The sequence below is a fragment of the Mobula birostris genome, chromosome 4, assembly GCF_030028105.1.
Source record: "Mobula birostris isolate sMobBir1 chromosome 4, sMobBir1.hap1, whole genome shotgun sequence".
NCBI lineage: Eukaryota > Metazoa > Chordata > Chondrichthyes > Myliobatiformes > Myliobatidae > Mobula > Mobula birostris.
This window is the reverse complement of record NC_092373.1, coordinates 199,931,686-199,951,434: the sequence shown is the minus strand read 5'-3', so window position 1 is coordinate 199,951,434 and position 19,749 is coordinate 199,931,686. Positions and strand designations below refer to the sequence as shown.

At 43.1% G+C, this 19,749-nt stretch overlaps 1 protein-coding gene across 1 annotated transcript in view; it reads right to left on the bottom strand.

The window, feature by feature from the left end:
* The window catches only part of tlx2 (T cell leukemia homeobox 2), a 62,603-nt gene extending 43,338 nt beyond the window's left edge, over window positions 1-19,265 (bottom strand). The window contains exon 1 of the mRNA XM_072254812.1: window positions 18,809-19,265. Within this exon, the coding sequence (XP_072110913.1) occupies window positions 18,809-19,265 (457 nt within the window). The remainder of the gene's footprint in view (window positions 1-18,808) is intronic.
* Window positions 19,266-19,749: the final 484 nt, after the last annotated feature.

The following is a 19,749-nucleotide window of genomic DNA, read 5'->3' as shown; positions in this document are numbered from 1 at the left end:
AATCACCAAGGTCTTTTCTGTGATGAATACATTAAGTATTCATTAAGTACCTCTGCTGTCTCCTCCGATTCCATACACACTTTTCCACCGTCACATTTGATTGATACTATTTGCTCACGTCTTATCATCTTGCTCTTCACATACTTGTAGAATGCCTTGAGGTTTTCCTTAATCATGCTTGCCAAGGCTTTCTCATGGCCCCCTCTGGCTCTCCTAATTTCATTCTTAAACTCCCTCCTGCTAGCCTTATAATTATCTGATCTCTATCATTACCTAGGTTTTAGAACCTTTCATAAGCTTTTCTTTTCTTCTTGACTAGATTTTCAACTGCCTTTGTACACCATGGTTCCTGTATCCTACCATCCTTTCCGTCTCATTGGAATGTACCTATGCAGAACGCCCTGCAAATATCCCCTGAATATTTGCCACATTTGTGCCGTACATTTCCCTGAAAACATTGTTCCCAATTTATGCTTCCAAGTCCCTGCCTGATAGCTTCATATTTTCCCATACTCCAATTAAATGCTTTCCTAACTTGTCTGTTCCCATCCCTCTCCAATGCTATGGTAAAGGAGATAGAATTATGATCATTATTTCCAAATGCTCTCCCACGGACAGACCTGACACCTGACTAGGTTCATTTCCCAATACCAGATCAAGTACAGCCTCTCCGTTTGTAGGCTTACCTACATATTGTGTCAGGAAACCTTCCTGAACAAACCTAACAAACTCCACTCCATCTAAATCCCTCGCCTTAGGGAGATGCCAATCAATATTGGGGAAATTAAAATCCCCCATCACAACAAACCTGTTATTACTGCATCATTCCAGAATCTGTCTCCCTGTCTGGTCCTCAATATCCCTGTTTCTATTGGGTGGTCGATAAAAAACACCCAGTAGTGTTATTGACCGCTTCCTGTTTCTAACTTCCACCCACAGAGACTCAGTAGACAATCCCTCCATGAATTTGTCCTTTTCTGCGGCCATGACAGTATCTCTGATCAGCAGTGCCACACCCCCAGCTCTTTTGCTTCCCTCCTTATCCTTTCTGAAACATCCAAAGCCTGGCACTCTAAGTAGCCATTCCTGTCCCTGAGCCATCCAAGTCTCTGTAATGGCCACAATATCATAGCTCCAAGTACTAATCCACACTCTCAGCTCATCTGCTTTTTTCATGATGCTTCTTGCATTAAAATAGATACATCTCAAACCATCAGTCTGAGTGTACCCGTTCTCTATCACCTGCCTATCCTCCCTCTCACACTGCCTAAAAGCTTTCTGTATTTGTGAGCCAACCACTTCTTTCTCCATCTCTTCAGTTCGGTTCCCACCCCCCCCACCCCCGCAAGCAATGCTAGTTTAAACTCTCCCCAGTAGCCTCAGTAGACTTAACAAACCTTCTTGCTAGGATAATGGTCCCCTTCGGATTCAAGTGCAACCTGTCCACTTTTTACAGGTCACGCCTGTCCCAGAAGAGGTCCCAATGATCCAGAAATCTGAGTCCCTGCCCCCTGCTCCAATCCCTCAGCCATGCACTTATCCTCCACCTCACTATATTCCTATACTCACTGTCGCGTGGCACAGGCAGTAATCCCGAGATTACTACTCTTGTAGTCCTGCTTCTCAGCTTCTTTCCTAACTCCCTGTAGTCTATTTTCAGGACCTCCTCCCTTTTCCTACCTGTGTCATTGGTACCAATATGTTAACCCCTTCATTCCTGGAATCATCCCCATGAACCTCCTCTGAACTCTCTCCAATGACAATACATCCATTTTGAGATATGGAGTCCAAAACTATTGACAATATTCCAAGTGCAGCCCGACTAGTGTCTCAAAAAGGCTCAGCATTATTCCCTTGCTTTTACATTGTATTCCCCTGGAAATAAATGCCAACTTTGCATTTGCCTTCTTTACCACAGACTCAACCTGTAAATTAACCTTCTGGGAGTCTTTATGAGGACTCCTAAGTCCCTCTGCAACTCTGATGTTTGAACCTTCTCCCCATTTAGATAATAGTCTGTATTATTGTTCCTTTTACCAAAATACATTATCAGACATTTCCTAAAACTGTATTCCATTTCCCACATTTTTAGCCATTCTTCCAATTTGTCTAAGTCCTGCTGCAATCACGTTGCTTCCTCAGCACTATACACTCCTCCATCTAACTTTGTATCATTCGCAAACTTTGCCACAAAGCAATCACTTCCATTATCTAAATCATTGACAAGCAATATGAAAAGTAGCAATCCCAGTACTGACTCCTGAGGAACACCACTAGTCACTGGCAGCCAACCAGAAAAAGCCCCTTTTATTCCTGTTCACTGCCTCCTGCCTATCCATGCCAGTATCTCTCCTGTAATGCCAAAGGATTTTATCTTGTTAAGTAGCCTCATATGTGGTACCTTATCAAAAGCCTTCTGAAAATCCAAATAAATGACATCCACTGACTTTCCTTTGTCTACCCTGCTTGTTACTTCCTTGAAGAACTCTAACTCTCCCTTTACAGAAGCCATGCTGACTTTGACTTATCTTATCATTGTCTCCAAGTACCTCGAAACCCCATCCTTAAGAATAGACTCCAACCACTGAGGTTAGGCTAACTGACCTATAATTTCCTTTCTTTTTCCTTCCTCTCTTCTTAAAGAATGGAGTGACATTTGCAATCTTTCAGTCCTCCGGGACCATGCCAGGATCCAGTGATTCTTGAAAGTTCATGACCAATGCATCTATTATCTCTTCAGCAACCTCTTAGGACTCCGGGGTGTAGTCCATCTAGCCCAAGTGACTTATCCACCTTAAGACCTTTCAATTTGCCTGGAACATTTTCCTTGTAATAGCAATGGCACTCACTCCTGCTCCCTAACACTCACAGACCTCTAGTACACTGCCAGTGTCTTCCACAGTGAAGACAGGTGCAAAGTATCTATTAAGTTCAGCTGTCATTTCTTTGTCCTCCATTACGACCTTGCCAGCATCATTTTCCAGTGGTCCAATATCAACTCTCACCTCCTTTTTACTCTTTATATAAACTGAAAAAACTTTTGGTACATTACTTTATATTATTGGCTAGTCTGCTCTCATATTTCATCCTTTCCCTTCTTATAGCTTTTTTAGTTGCCTTTTGTTGGATTTTAAAAGCTTCCCAATCATCCAATTTCCCACTCACTTTTGCTATCTTATATGTCCTTTCCTTGGCTTTGAAGTAGTCCTTAACTTCCTTTGTCAGCTATGGTTGCCTACCCCTGCCATTTGAGAACTTCTTCCTCTGTGGGACATATCTATCCTGCGCCTTGTGAACTATTCCCAGAAACTCCAGCCACCTCTGCTCTTCCATCATCCCCGTCAGTATCCTCCTCCAATCCACCTGGGCAAGCTCCTCTCTCATGTCTCTGTAATTCACTTTATTCCATTGTGATACCGGTACATGTGACTTATGTTTCTCCCTTTCAAATTGCATTACAAGTTAAATCGTATTATGATCACTGCCTCCTAAGGGTTCCTTTATGTTAATCTCCCTAATAAGATCTGGGTTATTACATAACACCCAATCTACGATAGCCTTTCCCTGAGTAGGGTCAAGCACAAGCTGCTCTAAAAAGCCATCTCATAGGCATTCAACAAATTCCCTTTCTTGCGATCTGACACCAACCTGATTTTCCCAATCCCTTTGCATATTGAAATCCCCCATTACAATTGTGTCATTACTCTTATTACATGCCTTTTCCAGTTCCCTTTGCAATCTCAACCCCACAACTTGGCTACTATTTGGAGGCCTACATATGTTTCTTATAATGGTTTTTTACTCTTGGAATTTCTTAACTCCACTCACAAAGATGCAACATTCTCTGACCCTATGTCATCTCTTTCTAAAGAGGTAATTCTATCTTTTACCAACATAACCACACCACCACCTATAGCTTCCTGCCTGTCCTTTCAGTACAAAGTATATCCTTTGATGTTAAGCTCCCCACTATGGCCTTCTTTCAGCCACAACTCAGTGATGCCCACCATGTCGTACCAAACAATCTCTAACTGCACCATGAGTTCGTCCACATTATTCCGAATGCTATGTGCATTTAAATACAGCACCTTCAGTTCCCCCTCGGATACTGCCACAACATTTACTCTGACTTTGTTGATAACGTTGTATGACAATAGTTCACAATCAAAATCAGAATCACATTACTACTCATATGTTGTGAAATTTGTTCTGTGGCAGTAGTACGGTACAATACATAAGGAAAACTATAATTTACAATCATGAATTAATAAATACTGCAAAATAGGAACTGAGAGGCAGTTCTCATGGGTTCATGGACCATTCAGAAATCTGATGGTGGAGGGGAAGAAGCTTTTCCTGAAACATTGAGCGTGGCTTTCAAAAGTGTACTATCTTTTAAATGATGAAGTGTATGTTCAGCTTTCTGAGTTCATAACAAGATACTGTGTTACAGGTATATTCTTTTATTATTATTGAATACTCAGTGTAGCAGCCAATTTATTTATTGTTTTATTTATTTAGAGATGCGGCACAGAACATGCTCTTCCAGCCCAGTGAGCCATACCACCCAGCGTTCCACCTATTTAACACATAGTACAATTTACAATGACCAACCAACCTACTAACCAATATGGCTTAGAATTGAGGGAGCAAACCAGAGTACCCAGAGGAAAGCCACATAGTAACAGGGTGAGCTTAAGAACTCCTTACAAATGTCTTCAGAATTGAACTCCACATTCTGATGCTCCAAGCTATAATACCGTCACACTAATGTGGCATCCTATTTGTGCCTAGCAAATTCTCATAAATGGTGAGCAAAATATACAATACTGTGGATGAAGGACAGCCGAGATAAAAACAGAAAATGCTGAAAATGCTCAGTAGGTTGGGCAGCATCTGTGGAAAGAAAAATCCGGTCAGTGTATGATGACTTGTGATAACAGCCCATCATCTTGAAACATTGACTTCATTCCTCTCTATGCTGATGCTGCCTTACTTGTTGAGTATTTCCAGCTTCTTTTTGCATCCACCCCAAAAAGTAAATCAGGATCAGCTAGTTGTGTTATTAAAAATAACGAAGAATTGCAGGTAACAGAGGACACCGTGGTAGCATAGAGGTTAGCACGATACTATTATAGTTCAGGGCATTCTACATTTCAGAGTTCAATTTGGCATCATTACATAAAGAGGCTTTGTATTTACTCCCCATGGAGTCCTGTAAGTTTTCTCTGGGTCCTCCTGCTTCCTTCCGCAGTCCAAAGGTGTACCGGATTGGTAAATGCGTCACTGCAAGTTGTCCAGTGATTAGGTTGGCTTTATCAGGTTTGGCAGATGTTGCATCATGGGTGAAAGGACCAAATGGGCCTACTCCACATTTTATCACTAAATGAATAAAGTTGGGCAGCATCTTTGAAAGGAAAATCTAGGTTAAAGTTTCAGATTACGGCGCTATTACAGCTTGAGCTGTCAGAGTTCAGAGTTCAATTATGGCATCCTCTGTAGGAAAGTTTGCACGTTCTTGCCACTTGTGCATGTGTTTCCTCTGGGTGCTCCAGTTTCCTCCCTCAGTCCAAAGCTGTACCGGTTAGTAAATGTAAATTGCTCCGTGATTAGGCTAGGGTTAAATTGGTGGTTTCCTGGGCAGTGCAGCTCAGTGGGCTGGGAGGGCCTGTTCTAAAAATAAATAAATAAAATTTAAAGACCTCTTGATAGAATAAGAGAGAGAAAATAAGTTGTGTGCTGTTTTTAAACTTTATTTTTATTGTTTTGCCAATAACAGAACAAACAGGATAAAAACAAACAGACAGGGTCATCATAAGTGAGGTAAAATCTGTATCTTATAATAGAAAAAATGAATAGAGAAATGGGCTTTATCGAGGTTAACAAAACTCTTATGCCCATAATTGTCCTTCAAAGTCTAGGGGGACCTTAAGATCCTTGATTTTAAAGTCCATTCTACAGGTTCTCTCATAGGAAGAAATAAAACAAAGTTCTTCAATCCAAATGTACAGTGAAGAAGTGAAGAATGGCTGAGCAAAGAGTCTCCTACAGTCCTGGAATGGATAGAAATAGTTCAAGAAATTTAGGTTATGAAATGATTGACTTTCTCTCTGAGACATGCCAATAAAAAATTTGAAAGATACTGGGAAAATTGGACATTTTATTTGAACCTGAAGTTGTGTGTGTTTTAGTTGTGAAGTTAGTTTTGGAGACATAGGACAAAGGAAATATCTCTGACAGGTTGAGGCTGGGGTTGTCATGGTGATAGGTTGCTGATGAAGTTATATGTTTGATTGATTAATGGGGGGACTTACAGATGAGATTCCACAAAGGAATGCAATGAGGTTGCATTTTCTCCCTTTGACACCTTCATTAAACTTACCAACCAGATAGCTTCATTGACAGCTAAGCACCATGGTAACCTTGCCTCACTTGTGACACTCCATTTGGTCTACCTTTATCTCGCCGGTCCTCTCTGCTATTTAAAATCTCTCCCTCCTCCTTTTCCAGGTCTGATGAAGGGTCTTTAACCTTTAACTTCATCTTGCTTTCCACCAGAAGTTCAAATTTCAAAATTCAAGGTAAATTTATTATCAAAGTACACCTTTGTCACCGGATATTACCCTGAGGTTCATTTTCATGTAGATATTCAGTGTAAATAGAAAAAAATACACACTAGGGTCAATGAATACCACCGCTGTCTGTAAGGAGTTTGTATGTTCTCCCTGTGACCACATTGATTTTGTCATGGGGGGGGCGCACTGGAAGCAGATCCAAATGCAAGGCACAGACACTGAAGTACAAAGAACAGGACTAGGTGTCAAGAAAGCAAAGGAAGTGAGGAAGAAACGATGCTGGACATTGACACAGACCCTGGATGAGACTAGGATGCAGGGCCTGGGCTAGGACATGGACAAGAAACACAGAACCTGGACAAGGAACTAGGAACAAGGAGCCTGGACTAGTAACAAGGAGCCTGGACTAGTGACAGGGAACTCTGGAACCAGAGCCTGGACACATCCTTGGGAACAGGACATAGACCTGGACTCATACACAGAACACAGAGAGACAGTTCCCAACTCAAGGTAGTGGCAAACGGCCGGACCTACCTAGCAAAAGCATGGACACAAAGAGACAGTTCCAAAGAATGAAATACATTTCCTTATCTAGATACAGCAAGGCTCCTGTCTTGCTCCAGCGGTTGAACTTGGCAATGATAGAGGTGAGGATGCTGGTGAGGTTGCAAGCAAGGCTTCAGGCAGAGGCGAGGCAAGGTGAAGCGAGGCAAGGTGAGGTGAGGCAAGGCTTCAGACACTGGTTGCAGGGCAAGGCTTCAGGAGGAAGGGGCAGAGAAGGGATTCAGACAGGGGATTTTGACAGGAACAATCCAACAGCTAAGCCCTGGTCTCCAGAGGTATTTATGTGTCTGCCCAAACGAGAATCATGTGTCTTAATTAGAGCACCCAACAGAACAATGGAAAACGGATTGACAGACCGGACCGTGAAACAGAATGCGGACTTCATGGACCGGACCATGACAGATTTCCTTCAGGTGCCCTGGTTTCCTCCTCCAGTCCACAGACATACCGGTAGGTAGGTTAATTGATCATTGTAAATTGTCCCGTGAATAGGCTAAGGTTAAAGGGGGTTGCAGGGCGCGATGCTCGAAGGGCCGGAAGGGCCTATTGCACTCTGTATCTCATTAAATATTTTGTTTTAAAACGCACACAACAAGACGGGTAAACAACCAATGCCAATGTGCAAAAAGACAACAATCTGCAAACTCAGAAAGAAAATAATAATAATAATAATAATAATAATAACAAATAAGCAATAAATATCCAGAACTGAGATGAAGTATCCTTGAACGTGAGTCCATAGGTTGTGGAAACAGTTCAGCGTTGGGGTGAATGAAGGTGAGTGAACTTATCCGCAACCTAACCTTCCGAGTCTTTCACGAATGCTCTGTTTTATTTTACCGATTTCAAACACTTGCATTTTTCTTTAAGAAAAATATCCGATAGTTCTTTCAAGTTTGTTGCACAAATCAAGGTAAAAGTCTCGCGGTCTGCTTCAGTGAATTCCGTGGGATGTTTACTGTCTATTCGAGGGCCGGGTGCTATATCAAGGAGCGGACACACACACACACACACACACACACACACACACACACACACACACACACACTAGTGTAACATTCCCCACAAAGCTCCACTGGGAACAGTGGCCTAGAGCTTGTGGTCAAGATGCCGAGGGGAGACTAAAGTACATACGTGTCTTTCTGCAACTCTTCTCCGAGATTGACACTTCATCGCTGGAGAGGCTTAGGAGCTCCTGAGATTCCCGAGAAGACGCCTTCTGGATTTAACCACTTGGCGTTTAGCTCCTGGTAGGGTCACCCATGGCGGTAAGGTCAAGGAGGAGGTTCTAGACAAAGACCTCAACGATGGAGCTGGCGGAAGATGATGACACATCACAACAGCAGTGAAGGGGGAGAAAGATTGCAGCCCTGAAGGGTCCCCAGTTGTCTTGCATTCCATAGCACTGAACCCTGATCCCGATCTGTCAAGGACTGTGTGATGTCTCCCCGTGCATCAGCCTCCAATTTCTATGTTATTGATATTAATTCCGATTCTGATTCTAATGCATCCTAAATCCCGGTTATGTGGTTTCCGGGTCAGCCGCCTGAGAAGCCCCGTTAGGAGAGCACCACACTGGAGTCGAGTGATTACATTACGACTACTATCCTGCCAACTGCCCCCAGGCTTTAAAGGTCGATACAGCCACAAGCTCATGCCGCCAGAGACCCAGGTTCGATCCCGGCCTCGGGCACTGTCTGTGAGGAGTTTGCACGTTCTTCCTGTGACGGCCGTGAGTCTCTCCCTCCCCATTCGGGTGTTCATAGATCCCGAAAAGTGCGGGTTGGCAGGCTCACTGCATGTTGCACCTACTCCGCACGAAGGTGGGAGAATTGAAAGTTCAAAGTACAAAGTAAATTTATTACCGAAGTAGTCAGGGGAAACCCACGCCGTCACGGGGGAGAACATATAAATTCCTTACAGGCAGCGACGGGAATTGAACACGGGTTGCCTATACTGTAAAGCGTTGTGCTAACCACTACCCTACCGTGCTGCGCCAAATAGAACCTTGAGATTCATTTTCATGCAGGCAACCACAAGAAAATAAAGAAATACAATAAAATCCATGGAAAACCATGAATAATAAAGACAAAATCCCTGAAAGTACTGGAGGAACTCGACATGTCAGGCAGTATCTGTGGAGAGGAATGAGTAGTCGATGTTTCTGTCCGAGGTCTTTCATTAGGATGGGAAAGGAAGGGGGCAGGAGTCAGAATGAAAAGGTAGCGAGGGTGAGTGGAAGGTGCACATCAGCTGCCTCTGGTTCCTCTCCTCCTTCCATTTTTTTCCTATGTTTCACTGTCCTCTGCTTTCCGATGAATTATGCTTCTGCCCTTTACCTTCTCCACATTTCATGGCCCGGGTTCTTACTTCATTCCCTCTTCCCCACCCACCCAACTTCCCCTTCACCTGGTCTCACCATCACCTGCCAGCTTGTACTGCTCCTCCTCCTCTCCGCACCTCCTTATTCTGTCTTCCTCCCCCAACCTTTCTAGCTCCAATGACGGGACTCAGCCTGAAACGCCGACTGTTTATTCCCCTCCATAGATGCTACCCGGCCCGCTGAGTTCCTCCAGTATTTTGTATGTCGCTCTTTCATCATTTGCTGAGAATCCAAGCGTTTTCTGTGTTTCCGCTTTAGATTTCCAGCATCTGCGGTTTCTTTTCGTTTTCGCTTTGAAAGAGCTGTCCCATTAGTCTGAAATTCCATCGGGGTCTCCACTTAACCCTCACTCTCTTTCTTCCAGTTGGATATCCAATTCCCTCTGAAAGTTATTATTGAATCGGTTTCCACTAACCTTTCAAGCGGCGCGTTCCTAGCCATAACAACTGGCCTGAAAGAAACATTTTCCGTCACCGCCCCTGCATGTTTCAATATTGTAGCAGGGTCAGGGGGGAAAAAAAGTGTCTGGAAATTATGGGATCTCTCTCCGCTGGTGTGTGTTGATTACGGAAAGGATACGGTGCTCATTCGATGTGTTATTCAAATTGTTCGGGTGCGATTATAGGGCACATGGCACCAGAACGAAATATATATATATATATACACTCTCTCTCTCTCTCTCTCTCTCTCTCTCACACACACACACACACACACACACACACACACACACGCACGCACACACACACCACATATTCCAAAGTTACTAAACGAATTGCTGTAAATCATCGAGAAACGGAACAGACTGAATGTCTCTTTATGTGGCTTATACTTGAAGTGGATTTATACAAAAACAACAAAATGCGCTCAGCTGGAAATCTGCGATAAAGAATTACAGGCACTGAACACTAAAACCACCAAACGATTATATTAAAAAGGCATCGCACCAGATCTAAGGACTGTTTCCCTTTCCCGTTTGTTCCCCTTTCCACCACCGGTTCAGTGTTCCCAGCATTTTTAAATTTAAATTAGCGGCGTAGCTTCACAAGTGTCATTAACTACACATTCGCAGTTTGTACATTGAAAAAATGATATCTGTTTATTTTATTTATTTAGAGGTGCAGCACAGTATCGGGCCCAACAAGCCCGCGCAGCCCCCAAAACACCCATGAGACCAATTAACCTCCTAACCCGTACGTGTTTGGAATGTGGGAGGAAACGGAGTACCCGGCGGAAACCCACGCAGTCGCAGGCAGAACGTACAAACTCCTTACAGACAGCGGCGGGAATTGAACCTGTGTCGGTGGCACTGTAAAGAGTTACGCCAACCGCTCTGCTACCATGTCCTTCAGTGGGAATGTTTGGAAGTAGAAGAAACTTGATATAGGACCACTGTTCCCTCTAAGCTCCACGGGTGCGCGGGCGCGCAATTATTCCGGGCATTTAGACTTTTGCCGTGCAACTGGAAATGGGTAAAAAGCAAGTAAGTGTCGCGCAGTTTTCAGGCCGCGTAAAAGTTCCCTGCTCACAGCAAGGGCTGGTCTGCGCAGCTGAAAGACAAGATGATAGAGGAAACGTTGTTAGGACGCGGCAAAAGTGGCAGCTGCTCTGTGATGAGAGGGCATGGGTTTATCATAATCTGCAAAATAAAGAGAATGATAAAGGGAACATTTTTAAAATCATTTTGGTCCACGTTGTTCCGAAGAATTTCCAATGTTAACTCCTATAATGACGGGAAGTACAAATGCGCAGGTTATAAGGGTCAGTGGGGTCAAATGAACAGGGTCCGGTAAAAGCACTCTGGCCCGAATAGTCTCTTTTTATATCTTTAATAGGTAGAATTTTCTTTTAAAAATATCGGAGCTGCGTAAGATAGCTGAAACTTTGGGATGTGGGTTATTTTCGTTATCGTTACCCATCCACGCTATCCCTACAGAACCAAAAAAATGGGCTGGGCACCGGGAACGTCCTCAGCACGGACGGCAAGACTGGGCACGGCCCGTTTCTCGCGAGCGGCTGTGAGTGGCCGGGGTCAGCGTTGCTGACCGAATGCCTGCTGCGTCTGTAAACTGGGCAGCCGAGGAGACCCACGAAAAGGGTCCGCTTCCTGGAGCCGCAGATTACGGGACATTGGCTCCTCAAACGGCCAAATGGTCCAGAATCAGAATCAGGTTTAAGATCACTGACATGTGTCGTGAAATTTGTTGTTTTGCCGCAGCAGTTAAGTGTAATATATTAAAACCTATAAATTACGCTTATAATTGCGACTGGGCAGGGTGATGGTTCGGCGCGAACTGGATGGGCCGAAGGCCCGGGTTCTGTGCTCTATGACCACGGTAGAGTACCGGTTAGCGCGACGCTATTACAGCTCCAGCCGTCGGTGTTCAGAGTTCAGTTCCTGCGCCGTCTGTAAGGAGTTTGTACGTTCACCGCGTGACCGTTTCTGTTTTCCCCCGGGCGTTCTAATTTCCTCCCACAGTCCAAAGACCTACCGGTTAGTAGGTTAATTGGTCATAGCAAATTGCCCTGTGATTAGGCTAGTTTTAAATAGGTGGTTTGCTGAAGGGTTTGTTTCGTGCTGTATCTCTAGATAAATGGCTCTGTAAGTAGTGCAAATGACCCATCTTTAACCGCTGGAGCGACACCGAAAAAACAGGTGATACCACCTTTTTACGTGTTGCTCCGGAAGTCGGCAACCTGCATTTTCTTCTGTTTCTAACTTTAACCACACCACTATACACTCCACTCAGGTAGTTCTGTTTTGGAGGCATTCCCAGAGCAGCATTCTTGCTCAAGCATCTACCGACAAAACCCACAAGGATTCTTCGTGGAAGACAGAGTACAGATTCGGGGTACAAAACTCCAGCACCATCTAAATCCCGTAAATTATTAAAAGTATAAATCGGTGTCGAGAAGTCCAGTCAAGTAACTGAATCATTCAATTCCTTTCGTTCGATCTCCTTTCGTTGCTCCCGTTTTTCATTCTCCCGTCTTTTTTTCGTACGCTTTCCTTATTCTGCAGTCTCACCATTTCACCCCACATCTGAAATAACCTTTCCTTAAAGTTTTAAAATAACGCAAAAAAAGACAGAAAATTCTGGAAAATACTTTTCGTTAGTTTTTACTGTTTCACTCCCTATAGATGCTGTCCGACCTGCTCAGTAATTCCAGCCATTGCCGATTTAATTTTTGATTTCCAGCATCTGCTGCAACGTTCCCTCTTTTTTTTTACACGGCTGCGCGAACCAACCATTGCATTGAGCAGGAAATTTTTACACAGCCTGAAAACCGCGCGGCACTTTAATAAAACGTTATATAAAATAAAATTCCAGTTGCGTGACTACAAAGCTATGTGCGTGGAAGCATTTCAGTTACTGCGCGGCCGCACACCCACGCAGCTTGGAAGGAAAAGTGACGGCTGCCCCCCCCCCCACTTTACGCGCTCTCTCCTCTCTCTCTTTCTTTCTCTTTCTCTTTCTCTCTCTCCCTCCCTCTTCCTCCTCCCTCGATCTTTTCCTCTTGTTCAATTTCTTCTACTTCGCCTACTCGCGCCGTCAGTCTCTCCTATTCCCCTTCCTCCGCTTCCTCTCACTCTCTCTGAGACTCAGCGTCACAGATTTTAAGTGCGAAGCGGCGGCTGGGTAAACGGACCAAACACACAAAAAGCAGGAGGAACTTTTGTTTCCCTTCATAGATGATGCCTGAATTAGTTATTTCCTCCGGCATTTTGGATGTGTTTCTTAATGTTTCCAGCATCTGCACAGTCTTTTGTGTCTCTGGTAAACGGACCTAATATTGCCACGGTTGTCCCGAGGTTTCCCCGTCACCACTGTCACGTTATTGAAGGCGGCAATTCGAGCCGATACAGATTATTACAGACGCAACAATTCCGCGGGACAGACACACTCGACCTTTTGAAATGCGCAAGGGGTACGGCTGGTCCACGACGAGGATTCGCCATCATCACTGCGAAGGAACGTTGAACACTACAGCACAGTTCAGGTTCTTTGGCCCACGATGTTGTGCCGACCTTTTAACCAACTCAAAGATCAATACCCTCCAAGAGGACCACAACGTTGCCGTGGTTTGGAGGTTCGCGTGCCTCAATAACCCGGAGGGGTATATGGGCTGAATTCAGGGCTTTAGCTCTTGGTAGAGTCCAACCCGGTGAAAGGGTAGAGGGCAGACTAAGGGTGGTCCTCTCCTCATCCAGCTAACAACCCTGACTGGTCAAACAGAATAGTGATGGAAACAGCAATGAAGAATCATTCTACACCTGCGTGCGACGCTATGCTTGAGTTTCCACCCGGGACTTGTGTGACTGGCGGTAGCGAAAACCGAGAGGAAGCTACCGACACGATGAAGGAATCCCTGAACACCGCCGGAGATGGAGGACCTTCATTGTTGCCCTAAACGCCAATGGCGTACGAGGCAGGAGGCAAGTAAGTAAGATCAACCTAATCCTTCCCTCAAGCGTAACCCACCATTTTTCTATCATCCACGTGCCTATCTAAGAGTTTCTTAAAGGTCCCTCATGTACCCGCCTCTACCACCACCTTTGGCAGGTCGTTCCACGCACTCGCTGTGTAAAAACGTAACTCTGACCCCCCCCCCTATACTTTTCCTCCAATCACCTTAAAATTGAGGCACCTCGCATTAGCCATATCCGCCCTGGGAAAATGTCTGGTTGTCCAACTGACCTAATTTTATCTATGGCTCCCTGTGGCTTAATTAAGATAGCTAGATTATTAAGAAACGCCAGAATGTTCGCGATCGAAAGGCGATTTCTACAAGGATCAAAAATCGATGAAGAAATTTAGGATTCATAGCGTGGAAAATGCGCTTCGATCTGTGTACATTGAATGAAGGCCCAGAGAAGTCTGAATTTTGAACAATGTAACTGAAATGTCCTTTCATTGGGTCTACAGTTAATTTATGAGGCAAAGCCCTCTCCGGCTAATACAGTGACGTGAACTGAGTAACACACACACACACACACACACACACACACACACACACAGAATGCTGGAAGAATTTAACAGGCCAGGCATCCTAGATCGGAATAAAGATCCGACGTTGACTGTTATTTCTCTCCATTGATGCAACCTGACCTGCTGATTTCCTCTTCTGCAGAATCTCTTGTGTTATTAGTTTGGAACTGTGGTCACTGACGGAAGCGGGTCAACCGATCTGAAGATGCGAAGACGAGCTTTACAATGATGCATTGCCACACACACACACACACACACACACACACACACACACACACACACACACTGCTGAATGAAATCCGCGGGTCAGGCAGTATCCATGGAAATGAATAAGCAGTCGACGTTTCGGGCCGAGACCTTTCTTCTTCAGGACAGGAAAGGAAAGGGGGAAATGCCAAAATAAAACGGTTGGGGAATGGGAAGAAGGTCTTGCTAGAAGGTGATAGATGAAGCCAGGTGGGTGGGAAAGGTAAAGGGCTGAAGATGAAGAAATCTCCAATGACCCATTGATCCATTGCTGGGCCGGTCAGCTTGCCGAGAGAATTCCGTTTCATTGCAATTATTGCTCTGCGTTCGTTCAGGTCCACTTTAGAGGCAAAAACGTGTATGATAAGCATCAAATGTGGAAATGAGAGTTCTAACCAATAACAGGAAATTATGTCTTTCAAACAGGTAGAGAATCGAGTTAAAACGAGTACTGTCCCTCCCCAAGTCACACTCCATTCTAATTAAAATATACACTGTCGTTACTTCATTGTCACTGGGTCTAAATCCAACAGCTTGGTGGAAGATTGTCACGGCAAGGACTGCTATAGTTAATGAAAGCGACTAGTCCCCCACTTTCTGAAGCGGAATTTCCCGATAAACCATACGCACGGCCCTGTCTAAAAAGCCCACAATCCCAATGATTCTATTGCTTGAGATCTGATGGAGGAACGCTATGTATTTACAAAATTCTGCTGTAATTTGAGATTTTTAATATTTACAGTTCTATGGGTTATTAAAACAATCACATAATATGTTCCCTACTGATTTAATTACGTACAGTAGATAATCAATGTGTGTGTGTGTGTGTGTGTGTGTGTGTGTGTATTGGGTATTCAGGGAGTGGGTAGCGCATTCGGTGAAAGGGCTTATGGTGTCCATCCTGGGGCAGCTCAGTCACCATTGGTGCCCACTGGACACTCAGCTCTCTCACCTGTGCCTCCTAGTAGCTGCTTGCGTGATACCCCGGTGAGTTAGAGACATGCCTGTCATAGCATACGAAATCATCTCCGGCGGAATGGGCAGATGAGATCTACTGTGAGAGGCAACGGCCAGGAAGAGAGTACTGTAATGCTAAAGGACATGTCAAGGCACAGAAGTCACGGTCACCCGCTGCAACCAGGGTAGACCCAATGTGTGACGCTAGTTCGTACTACTGCACCCGACCTTCTGAGGACGAGGGAGAGGAAATGCCACACTGCAATGGTGTTTCCATGAAAAAAAGCCTTTCGCACAGATCTCCTACCAGGATCAAGATACGATGGACAACCACCACCCAATATATACTGTACAAAACTTACATATACATAAATAATACATTATGTATATGTAAATATACATAACATTTATTATTATATATGCTTGTAAGTAATGTAAGTAACGTGTGGGTGCCATATATTATAAATTTAATTGGGTATGTAGAAACAAATATGAATTCGCCTATAGTTAATATAGGCGAATATATGTTATATATATATGCACACACATATAAACAATCTATATATATAAAATAAACGTCTCTACTTCCTTATTAAAGGGGGTCTGGGAATATCGGGATGTTTATACCAGTATGAATGGATTCCAATACTCCTGAAGATAAGAAAGAAAATGTTCGTTAAGTTCCGAGGTTTTATTGTCCACTAAATATTTATTTGGCTATGCCGGCGAGCCCAGACTTCAGACCGTCACAACAACGCGCAGCTGTGGGTTAGAAACATTAATTTCTCCATGCATTATACATCCTGTCATCGCATTGAAAATTTGCCTGAAGTAGCTTATTGGCAGAAATAAATAATCGATTATTTTAACAGCCCTCATTGTTACAACAAAGAATTTGATTCCCTTTTATATGACATAAAAATGTGTCATTGTTCATCGCAGCTAATTTTAATTCTGGACTGTCTTCTTACTGATCCTGGGTGACTTACGTCTGCGAGTATTTAACACACTAAATATCTGCAGAATTGCAGGAGTTCAATATTGTAAAAAATACGAATGTTTCTATTTACATAATAGCAATTAGGCTAAGTTAGCAGAACAAAAATCAGTTAAATAATCAAAACAATTAGCCCTATACTCACGCACAATCTTTTTGCATGCGTATGTTTTGTGTGTAATGGAACATTTTGCTCCTAAATTAAGGACGTATATATTTAAATTTAATTACAAACTAATGCATAAATATAGATCACTACACTATCAGTTCTGTATGAAATCATAATAATAAAATTTATGTTCAATTGTGTAAAACATTTTTTAAAAAGAGAAATTGCTTTTCATTGTCTCCAAACGAGCTCTGTCCGACTATATTAATTGCAGAGTAGGTTAAATGTTGTTATGTGAGTTATTAGGCAGCAGTTTATTTTAACAATCTTCACATAATGAGAGCATTTTGTGGAATTTCGGGTTTGCTCTGTGTGCGTTTGGACAAGGCCGTCGGAACCGGCCGTTCATTACCAAGAAAACCAGACATCGAAATTTCAGACCAAGAGACGGGGACAAAATTGACTCGAGGGACTGATAATGTCAAACCAAACCCAACGATGCCAGTGGCTGAAGACATCAACAGTAAATATACATCTTCAAAAATGTCTCAGCTAATATCTACTGTAGTGAACTTATTGCTCATATTACACGACACATTTTTCACCAACTATGATCATTATATGGCAGGCTATAAAGCTGTAATCAATTTCATTTAATGACGATTCTGACTCATAGGGAAACCCAACTGATAAGTTTCCACCAGACAGTTCAAATGATGCATGCTATTGGCGACGAAGCTATCAGTTAAGGAATATGGGAATTGGTAGATCCATTTCTGGCAATTGTATGTCGTCTCCTCATTGCTTAATTCTAATTGAATTAAAAAATAGACAGGGCCCGAAAACCTTCGCTAAAACATGGCATTCCATGTAACCTTAAAAATGGACTAAATTATTCCATATGTCAGAAATTATATCAACGACAGCGCAGGGGGACATTTTGCCCTTGTTTATTTCGAAGCGTGATTTTATTCTTCGTAGCGCAAGAATAAATGTCCTGCTTTCCGATTTGATCACCAACACAGTCACATTTTTGTTCCTCTGTTTTAGCTACGGCTTCAGCCACTTTGAAAATTTAGGAATATTCTCTCTTCCTGGAAGTTTTATCTTTTACTTGGAAGTAGTATTCCTCAATCACCTTTGCTGCTATTGCCCGCTTGCAAGCTTTTATACCTTCGAACCTCTCGATTAGATCGCTGATGTTCTCGGCTCTAATTTAGATTTAGTTCTACTTTAGAACTTTTTGACAGATTTTTTTCTGTTTCATAAATCCGTACAAAGGTCACCATTTCGCACCTTACGCTCAACCCAACTTTTTAGGTAGAACCATCCAACCCGCTCGTCGCCCTCCATCATTTCCGGTCTGCACCTTGCTCTCATAAACATACCATTTCTTAAATTTCAACAATCTCCCTCAAAAGAAAATTGGCAGGTCAGTTTTTTTTTTAAAAGAAGCTCCGCTCCTAAACTGTGGAAATCAATAGGTAAAACTATGAGATTCAGACTCAGTTGACACTTTTAAACGCCAGCTTAAACCCCATTTATTTAATCTCGCTTTTAACTGACATCTTTTTTGTTTTTTTATTTTTATGTTTGCACTTTATCCCATTATAAAGCACTTTGAAATGCGTCATCTGTATGAAAGGTGATCTATAAATAAGTTATTATTATTATTATTATCTCCACATACAAAGATTCAATATTTAAGATTTTCAATGTCATTTCCCGTACGGAAGTAGAAAGGAGAACAAATTAATTTCTACTCCAGATCCAATGCAGCACAAAAAAGAATAAGATAAGAACAATAAAAAACACACAATAAATATAAATACGTAAGTTCGCTTATATACATAATCGGACTGTATGTTCATAAAGTGACGCTAGGCACAGGAGTGTCTGTATTTAAAGTGATTCTGACAGGAAATGATAAAGCAGTAAAGAGGTAATACCAAATATTTACAAAACATCCACACAAATACAGAACCTCACCTGTTAGTTTGTCTTTAGCAAAGCGCCTGCTGCTCTCCATCCAAGGGAAAGTTAAATTAGATAAGTTTGCCACGTTGCCCATACTGGGGAGACAGGGCACAGTTGGCATCCCGGCCGAGAGAGGTGGAGGTGGCATAGGTCTGTGCGCCGGGACACGGATCACCCCGGCCCCGCTGTTCATGTTAAGATTCATATTCATACTTACATTCATATTCATACACATGTTAACATTATAGGATCCGGGTAATCCAGCCATACTGCAGGCGTTATTGTAAGCATTACTGTAGCCATCTGGCTGCGAGTTATACGGGTTGGTTACAAGCTGGTAATCCGATTCAGCAACTCTGTTTGGATGCATACAACTCCCTTGATCCGAATTGTTCAGTATTTGGTCTATCCCAAAGCTTATAGGTTCATGTTCGTGTGAATGCGTTTGCTCAATTGCAGCATGATCCATATTTTGTTTTGAACAGTGTTTTTGTTTTGCTTCAATTAGCCAAAAGAAAATCCCCTTGCGTTCTTTCTCTCCACCAAAATATACTTTCTCTTTCTCTGAAAAGCGAACTCGAAAAAAAAGACAATAAATCCACACGGTCCGCGTTGAACACACTGGATTGTATTTTTAATCTTCCGCCTCCTGATTTGGGTGACTTGATTAAATCCAAAAAAAAAGATTAGAGAAACATTTCCTCTCTGCCGAGTTACATCCGAGTTTCGGAAGGTAGCACAATTCAGAGCGCCGAAAATCCGGGGTCCTCGCCCCTCATTGGTTTCCGCCTTACATAATTGACAGCTCAACCCTTTTGATCCCACCCTTATCTTCTTCCGATTGCACTATGATTGACGGCAAGAGTACCCTATAAAAACAGGGTCTGGGAGATTCCTAACGGTGATTGGTCATAGATTTCTTCCCTCGTTCGTCTGGTTGACTTCTATTTACT